This window comes from Rosa chinensis, chromosome 4, assembly GCF_002994745.2.
Source record: "Rosa chinensis cultivar Old Blush chromosome 4, RchiOBHm-V2, whole genome shotgun sequence".
NCBI lineage: Eukaryota > Viridiplantae > Streptophyta > Magnoliopsida > Rosales > Rosaceae > Rosa > Rosa chinensis.
Genome location: NC_037091.1, coordinates 57,583,408 through 57,593,260, shown reverse-complemented (window position 1 = coordinate 57,593,260; position 9,853 = coordinate 57,583,408). Strand labels below are relative to the sequence as shown.

The window sequence follows — 9,853 nt, the reverse complement described above, 5'->3', positions numbered from 1 at the left end:
TGTCATTTTAAAATTTTAATTAGTGATAAAGCTACTTAAATCTTTTTGTACACATAAGGCCATTTTAGATTACAAAAATATAAGTTTTTTTTTTATGCTATACCTATTTTGCCCTCAACCTTCTCTCTCTCTTTTTCGATAGAACTGATACGCAAACCTCACGAGATCCCCAGAACTGAATCTCCGACGCACGACATACGACACCGTTTCTCGACTGGATCTCCGATGCACGATCTGGATCTCTGATGCACCACGAGGACTGGAACCAGATCTCCGATTCTCTCCTCTGCCTTTCTCTCTCTCTCCGGCGAAACACTCCTCTCCACCATCACGTTGACGACTAGAACTGAATCCCCGACAGACGCGCCCTTTCACGACTAGATCTCGGACGCACGAAATGGATCTCTGATGCACGATGGATCTCAGCCTTGGCTCCGGCAGCACACTTCCTCAACGCCATTGCCGATTCTGTTGTCGATTCCATCTCCATCACCTTTCTCAGTCGAAGCCGAACCGAACGGAGACAAGCCGGAGTAGATTATCACCGTCTCCGCGCACGAGCACAACGTTGCCGGAATATAGCTCACCGGAATTGATCATTCTATGGTTCGTTGTGCTGAGTTCTTGATTTTCTTATAGATTTTTGTTTTGAGTCATGTATTGCTACTGTTTTTGGAAATGGCAGAAACTCCTGTATTGTTTTTTTCATTCAGTTTGATAGCTTTGGTTTAATTTGGGCAATTACTATGAATTTTACAATTGTTTTGATTTCTGAGTAGCTTTTGTATTGTTTTGAGTTATGGTAATGAAATTGGATCTTAATTTTCTGCCTCATTGTTCAATTTTGATCTTATGGTATCTATGTTTCTGATGATGTTGTAGTTTGGTTTGTATTTTTGTTTTTATGGTTGAATTCTGTTTTCTGATGGTGTTGTGATGTATTTTGATTGATGAATAATGAACCATTTCTTGTATGTTATTTGTTGCAGTTAATAACTCTCTATAACTGTTATAGCGGCTTTTCAACATAGTGATAGTATCTTTCTATGTCTATGTTAGTATCTTTTCAACATGATGTCAGTAGCTTCTATTTTCATTTTCATTATTTCAAGTTAGCAGCTCTGTGTAATTGTTTTAGTGACATTTCAATATCGTGATAGTAGCTTTATGTGTCTATGTTAGTATATTTTCAAGCTAATGTCAATAGCTTTTTTTTCTTCAAATCAGTATCTCTCTTTAACTATTATAGTGGTTTTCCATCATAGTGATCGTGGCTTTTTGTACCTATGTTAGTAGCTCTCTAATGTTAGTGAGAGTAGCTCGTAGGTGTTGGTGACAGTAACTTTTGGTGTTGGTGAGAGTAGCATTTGTTGCTGATGACTGATGAGAGTAGCTTTTGGTATTGGTGACAGTATCTTTTGTTGGTGGGGATAGTAGTTTTTGGTTTTGGGGAGCATAGGTTTTTTTGGTAAGGAGTAGCTTTTGTTATCTCGCCGGAGGTTGCCGGAAATCTTACCAGAGTAGCTTTTGTTGCTAGTGACAGTAGCTTTTGTTGCTAGTAATAGTAGCTTTTGTGATCTCGCCGGAGGTGGCCGGGAATCTCATCATAGTAGCTTTTGTTGTTAGTGACAGTAGCTTTTGTGGTCGCCGGAGGTATGCCTGAGACCCGCCGGAAGTTAGCGGAGTTAATCGGAGACCTTGCCGGAGAGGAGAGAGAGAATGATTGTTGATTTTGTACTCTAGTGGCATTTATGTAAATATACTAGTTTTTAATATCCAAAATATAACACATTTTTCAATTAAGTGGCCTTATTAGGAAAAAAAACTAGTTGGTGGCCTTATGGCTAAAAAAACATTCAAAGATGCACTTATATGTAACTAACTCTATTAGTTATTATAGTCGATAAGGGCCTGGGTATCGGTTTATTTAGTTTTGGTTGCCCCTCTCGTTGTAATTTTCCTTTCCTTTTCAAAAATGACAATTCTCAGGTTCACCCCTTGGGTGAATTAACATATTCACATTCTCTTGTGATTAACGCATAATAACTTTATAATTTTCTAATCCAACCATTCATGTTGTATAATGTAATATAAATATTAGCTTTGTAAAAAATCAATCAAATTGAAAACCTTTTAATTATTCATTTTTATGAAATATATGGACGGTTCATCATAATAGCCGTAAGTGTTAGAACCGTCCATTTGTTTGATTCAATTAGATAATTAAATGATTTTATTCGATTGATTTTTTACAGAGATGATCTTTAAAGGCTGATTTAAGATATGGACCGTTGGATTATAAATTATAACTATATTAAAACCCAATCCACAAAAAGACAAACAAAATGAATAGTGTCCTTCCTATTCTACCCCTGCCTCATGTCTTCTATTACGAAATTTTCCTGACACCTGTACCTTTTCTATAGCATCGAGTCCCAGCAGGTGTTTGCTTCTCCTGCCACCGATTAGTGTTGGCGTGGCCGCGCGTTCTTTCCCTACAGTAATAGAGAGGTAGACAGCGATGGTGAGATCAAGGGTCTGCTTCTTTCCTCCGCACAGAGAGACAGAGAGCGAAGGGAGTAAGAGGAAGAAGAAGAGATTCAGCAGTAAGCAAGTAAACTATGGAAGGAGGGAAGAAATTCTTCCTGCTGTATGTTCCTATGCGGAATCAAATCCAATTAAAGCAAGGTTCAATTTCGAATTGGAGAATAAGACGATTGCGCATGTATGTTCTTTTGTTCTCTAATTGGGTATTGATTTGGGTTCTCCTCGATTTTTCTGATGCAGATTCTTGCCGGGTTTTCTTATTTATTCCTATAAATAGAAGCAATTGCTGGGGCAAAATCGATTCTGGGGATGTCATTTTTTTCTGAGAGATTCAAGCTATTGAAGCTCCTGAATTTTCAAGGAGGACTTTTGATGGGTATTGATGAATTTCCAACTGTTCTCGGGTATTATTTGCTTGATGGTGTTTGTTTCGAGATGTTTTGTTAGTTTGACAAAAGTGCAGGTTAGCTTTTGGTGTTCTATGTTTGAATTGTTTGAGTTAAACTTAACTTGCCACGCATTTGCAATTGAAGCTTACATTGGGTGAAATCATATAACTAGCAGTGGTTATATTGTCAATGAAATCATATAACTAGCAGTGGTTCAATCATGCATGTTTACATAGATTACTATTAGATTGTCATGATAGTATAACGCTGCACGTAGTTTGATTTGGCTTGCATTAACTTGCAAAATGCAGTTCAAACCAAACTGAAAGGAACATTTAATGAGGTTGCATATGTCTTCCGACACTGATATTAGCTATGATAGAAGGGTACAAAGAAATTTATAAAAGAAATCTCTTGATGTGTGCCTAATTTAGGTTTAATTTGTACTGGGGAGGGTTTATTTTTCAGTGCAGAAATAAGTTTTTCTGATCATGTCCCACTTTTTAGGCTACATTTAACACTAAATGAATAATTTGTGGATTATCAAAAAATGGTTCTTACAAATGACAGACCAACATTGTTGATTCCCGCTTAGCACAGACCAACATCTATAAATCTATACTATGGACTGGAAACTTGAAATTTGGTTATCAACTATTGGTGTTCTCAGTTTCATAACAAATAAGATCAATCTATTTGATAAGTTATTGACGTTCTGAGTTTCATGATAATAATTTGGAGTTATCAATTATTGATGTTCTCAGTTATCAACTTCAGCAAATGGCTTTCTATTTGGTTATCAGTTATTGACATTCCCAATTTCATAACAAAAAAATTCATTTGTGTTACTGTACTTTTTAGAAGTTCTGGTGTACTACTTTTCTCTTAGGTTGCTTATAACTTGCTTCACCAGACCACTATCAATCTAGAAGCTTTTGTGTTCTGCTCCCAGAGCCTTAGAAGCAAGGTAGTTCTTTTTACTTATTGGTGACTATTTTTTCTTTCTTATGTTGTCAGATATGTTTTTTTTTTTTTTTTATCAAGAAGAAACTTCATTAATAATGAACTGAATACAATGAGTTTTGGCAACATCTCATACACAGAGATGACCACTGGACTTCACACTGGAACTCCAAAATGACTGACTGATGGAGTCAAAAAGACCCCGACTCAACTACAGACTAAAACTTGCACAACAATTAAAGGCAAAGACAATATGCGCAGGAGCAGTGAATCCATGACACATAACTTTGTCAACACTAACGCGCCACCCAGAGTCCTCCTGACCTGCTTTTGATCGACCAAGTCTACACTCGTTGTGACTTTGAACCCGACCAAATTGAAATGCTGGACCGCCAGACCTGAGACTAAATGAAACCCTAATACCATTGCCACCCTAATGTCAACACCGTCAATCCACAAATGCTCCAAATCGTCATCACCTCCGACCCGAAATCAGACAGGAACAACCCACTAGAAGGCCAAGGATGATTGTCTATGCCAGTATGTCACCGCCAGACATTTTCGCCACCGCTGCTAACCCAACTCCAGAACAGGAATGACCTCTCGACCGGCGAAGAGAAGATTGTCTATACCAAAATTTGCAGTGCACCCGACCCAATAGCTAAAACTTAAAACAAAACCTTAAAAATGACCTATTGCTGAAAAACAAAACAAAATAAACCAAACCCTAAAAACTGCCCACCAACAAGGGCCCAATAAACATTAAACCCGGCCCAACCCCCTTTCGTCCCAGTAGGCCGCCACACCCACCACCCAACAACCGATTGGCATCCACACCCACCACCCAACAATCGATTACCCCTACCTGAACTTGGTAGGTACTTATTGAAAATAAAAGACAACTTATAACTAACGTAATAAAATAGCTATAAAAAACACCAGCCGGGTTTGACTAATTGACCTGGCCCAAAGACATAGTCTAAACACCATCAGCCCAAATCCCAACAGCCCAAGCCGTGGGTGACCAAGAAAGAACAGTGCCAACCACCAATCACACGACCCCGCCGCCAACTCCACCGTTGCACACTTGCACCACCAGGACGTCCGGCCTGCTTTGATATTACCGGCGCATCACACGCCTGCTTGTCGATGAAACCCATGCCATCACCGGCGCATCACGGCCCCCGTTTGTCGACGAAATCACCAACACGCCACCGCGCCCCCAATCTTCAGACGTCCAAGCCTGTGCAAACCTCACCCAAACCGGATCCATAAGAGATCTGGGATGTCGAACTGACAAACCCGACTCACCCCCTCCTGAACTCCATGCCGCTGTGTCTTGGGACCCGAAACTGCTCCACCCGTAGTCACCGGTACCGCTGGGCATCCCTATCATCCTCCACAACCTCCATGGAAACCGAACGGCTCCGATCTGGCTCCCAAACGGCCGACATCCCAGCATCCCAGATATGTTGAAGTCTACTGTTTTGTTAAAATAAAAAAAAAAAAAAAAAAATAATAATAATAATAATAATCAGATATGTTGAAGTCTACTGTTTTGTTAAAATAAAAATAAAAATAATAATAATAATAATAATAATAATTAAAAAAAAAAAAAATCCCATAGCATTGAATGTGAGGAATTGTTCAAAGCAAAACCACGCAAGAACCTAAAAAGGCAAGTTTTAAAATCCTCGCTTCAATTCTAATTTAGGGACTGTACTCATTGTGTGCAGTTTCCTTCCATTCTGTGCAGTTTCCTTTCCACTCTGTCTGTTCAATTTAGCCATCCTTAATTAATGACCTAATCTTTGATATATAACTTTCATGTGCTGTGTATATTTTAGTGACAATTTTGAAGATGAAACAACAACACCATTAGATCAAACCAACACAAATACATTAGTTCAATCTGACACAGAAAACCTTACCTAGCTACTTTTGCTCTGCAATCTTATGCTTTTTGTCATGCTGTGTAACTTTTTGTGATAGGGACCATTCTCTATTTTTTTTGTAATGCTAACGGTTTTTGAAAAACAATGTCAGGTACATATAAGCACTGGTTGTCAGGACCATTCTCAATTTTTTGTTTTTTTGTTTTTGTAATGTTAATAGTCCTTGAGAAACAATCAATCAAAACAGCAGACATTGTGTACAATCTATTGATCAACGTACAAAAAAGCTTTTTGGCTATTCTTCTTTGTTTTCATTTGTGTTTTTTTTTTTTTTTTTTTTTTGCAACAATACATCAAGAGGAGTTTTAAATACACACCCCACACTTAATACACCACCTATTTAATTTTTCATTCTAATATTAGACTAGATACACCACCCAAATGACCTAAAATACCCTTAATCTCTAAAACCATGAAATATCATATTATTTGACTATATTAAGATTATTATTTAATATGATTATTGTATATTAGTATATTGAGATTTCATAATTTTCTTTTACATATTTTCTTCTATTTTTTGCTGGAAATGTTAGCTTATCCCAACTCCATTACGACATCAATCAATTGGAATTTGAAAATATAAAATTTCGAACATTTGCAAGTCCTTCAAAATTTAAACTTTCAATATAGTCTGCAAAATTTATACTTTCATGCACTACATGTTCAATATGTTACGCAAGATGAAAACTAAAAACTGATAGGAAAAAAAAACCCAAATGCTTTGTTTTCTTACTCTACTTACTCTACAACTTACTGACCACCTCCAAAACGACGGTGGATCTCAATGATATAGCTCTCGAGATTACGTTGAATTGTATTCAATACAAGATGAAGAATACATATCTCAACTAAAGATTGTTGAATGAGGTCTTTAAATTCATGTCCATAGTCCAAATTCAGGTGATGAAGTGCGGAGAAGAAAGATGTATTGCAACGTATAGGGTTTAGAAAAAGAGACATAGAAATGCGCAATTCAATTTTTTTTTCTTCTAATACATAGATGTCTATTTTGGTCATTTAACCTACTTATAAAATCTAATTTGAAATATAAAATAATAGGGATGTGTATTAAGTAGTTAGGGGTGTATATTTAAAATTTCTCATACATCAATTATTATTGCAACTAAAAGACCCGCAACATAACGCAGGCCTTTGTACGTAGTTTATTAAATAAAAGTGAGTTAATCTATAATGGGGGTGAATCTAAGAATTGTTCTTTCAAAAATAAAAAACAGGTGCTTTTAGTATCCACCAACATCTTATTGCAAATTTGATTTCACATACAACTAAGGCCAGCAATATAATTTAATTTCTAGATTGTAAGTTTTGTTTTGCATTATATAATCTCTAATCACGTTGAAGTACCTTCACATGAACTTCAAGTGAAAAGAATGCATTGTTTGCCATTAGGTATCCAACATGGAAATTAAAAGTATCAAACGTGATGTATGAAGTTGTAGTGTTAAACTTGTTTGAATGAGCATTCGAAACATGTTTTGTGGCATCACAATATCACATACTACAAATGATAAAACAGCTCTGCATAATATTCAGAAACAACTCCAAGTAATATCTCTACTTATTCAGACGCGGTTCTTTCACTTCTTTGTTTTCCTTCTTTGACAAGCCATTTCCAACGGGTTTGGTGGATCTGAAAAGGAGCCATTCAAAATTTGTTGAAATATCCATTTGTTGGCAGCCTCAGTGAAATGCGTCCCGTCCCAATTAATCCTAGTCATTGGATCCTTGCACGAGTTAGCGATTACTACCTCTTTGCCGTTGATAGTCTTCTTCGCCCCACACTTCTCATGTAGGTTGTAATTGTATTTCCCACCACGACCACAACATGCTACGAGTGGCTTCTCAAATCCTACAAATTCATTCAAATTTGCAACTTAGTTTACAAAACAGCGTATATAAACGAATTATACACAAAACTAGTTAAGGTATTAAGGGATGTGAACTATTATTACCATATTTCTTGGCTTGAGTAATGAGGGTGTACTTTAGTGAGTAGATATCCACATAGGTGAATGCAGCCATGGGAAGATCTTGCTCAAGCTGAACCACAGCTTCCTTTAATCTTTGGTTGAAAAATTGGGCCACATCATTAAACGGACTTGCACACCCATACTTATTATATTGGGCTGGGTTGACAAAGAACCGATCCAGAATATAGGGGTAGCAGCCCACAGGGCCTGTATTGTGGATCCAAAATGTTCTTCCCCCTTCATTATATATATCCTGTTTCACATAGTAACAGATCCGGTTATGGAGCGATGTCTACTTCCACCATACACATAATTCAATTTGGTCAAGATCATTCATTCCTTGGGTCCCTGCAGCAAATGAGCCAAATCGAAAAGTTGTTTAACCGTTTGATTATATTATTATAGTCCAACGTTATCTAACAACTCATGTGACTAAACAGTTTTCGATTTGACTCATTGTATTTGTTGCATAAAGATCTAAAAAATAAACAATTTCAATCATTTAATTATATTATATGGTGGCCAAAAAAGATGGATATTCTCTTTCTTTGCCGAACATCCACCCTTGATCCACCTGGTGAGGTCGGGGGATCTCACTTCCATAATTCCATTGAAAGTAGTAATACCAAAACAAAAAGAGAGAAAGGAAGTTGAACCTTGATGACATTAGAGAACTGGCCTAGCACATCTGGAACGTAGGCCTTTATTTGTTCAATGGTCATGTTAAGCTTGTAACCAGCAGTGAGATCATTTTGGCCAATGTCAAAGGTATAAAGTGCTCGAGAAAAGTACTCTACTCTGGGAAGCAGTTTCTCATATAACTCTCCTACACCAATTTGCAAACAATCCCAACTTCATCAATAACAGTTTGAATGCAAAAATTTACTGTGAAACAATCAAGAAGGGATAAAGAGTAACCTTTTTTGCGATAAATTTGCGATCTCGTGTGGAAGTTTGAGAATTCAACATACTGCACATCTAAGGAAATGGGACTAGGTCCATATTGGATGGTCATGTTTGGGGGTCTGATGGTTGATCCTGCAGTTGCGAAATTCGCTCCGTGGCTGAAGTTTGATCCAACCGAGTCCAAAAATGCACTCAGATGAGGTAATCTCAAGCTTTCAGCTTCGAAACAACAAGAACATGAGGATTCATATGCCTTGGTAAATTAATTTGCACATGTAAAATTAATTCAAAGTTAGAGAATTCACCCTAGAATTTAGTTAAGAAAACTATGTTTCTATGTTCAGGTCACGAGTGGCACTATACTGTGTTCATAGTTAGCATAGGATAGGAGAGAACCCAAATTTTTGGCAACATGTCTGGCATTGGAATTTTAAATAATGCATGTGCCATATGCAAAAGCTGAACTACTGGTCCTGTTTTTCAACTTTATATGATCTAATCCAAACCCTTCGTAAAATGGCCAGTCACATGTGTAACAGTTCCAGATTTGATGCTAGCAAAAACCCCAAATTCAACAGAATCCAACAAGAAGATGAAACCAGTAATATAATGATAGGGGAACAAGACGATGAAAGAGATTGAAGTTGGAAACATACCTATGAAATCAATTATAAGACGGCCATCGGAATAACGTCCCGAAGGTGTTCCAAAAAATGTCTCTCCATTGGGATAAGGAGCTTGTCCAAACGCTGCGGACAGGCCCCCGGTGTCTGAGTTTGAGTCTCCAAAGTTGAATATGGCCGGAAAAGAGCATGGTTTTGAACAAGTGCTAGGACTCAGAAGCATTGTTGTCCAAATCACAAGCCCAAAGGCAACATGTCTTAGAAACAGAGTTTCCATATGTCTAACAGTCTCCACAGAGAGAGAGAGAGAGAGAGAGAGAGAGAGAGCTACAGTGAAAGGTATCAAGAATTCAAGATCATGAAATGTGTAGAGAAGATGGAAAAAAGAGATCAGTGCCCACTTTTGGGTCTTTCTTTATCCTTTTCCTGCTAAATGATTCTTGCATTGACCTCTTTCTTAATTAGCATTGTCTATA

At 37.4% G+C, this 9,853-nt stretch overlaps 1 protein-coding gene across 1 annotated transcript; it reads right to left on the bottom strand.

Annotated features, from left to right (window-relative positions):
• Positions 1 to 7,314: 7,314 nt before the first annotated feature.
• Positions 7,315 to 9,805, bottom strand: LOC112196392 (GDSL esterase/lipase At3g26430). The gene is made up of 5 exons (XM_024336718.2): positions 9,411 to 9,805; positions 8,767 to 8,973; positions 8,505 to 8,674; positions 7,831 to 8,101; positions 7,315 to 7,727 (listed from the first exon to the last, which is right to left on the bottom strand). The coding sequence occupies exons 1-5, from the start codon at positions 9,652 to 9,654 to the stop codon at positions 7,456 to 7,458; spliced, it is 1,164 nt and encodes a 387-aa protein (XP_024192486.1). The 5' UTR covers positions 9,655 to 9,805; the 3' UTR covers positions 7,315 to 7,455.
• Positions 9,806 to 9,853: the final 48 nt, after the last annotated feature.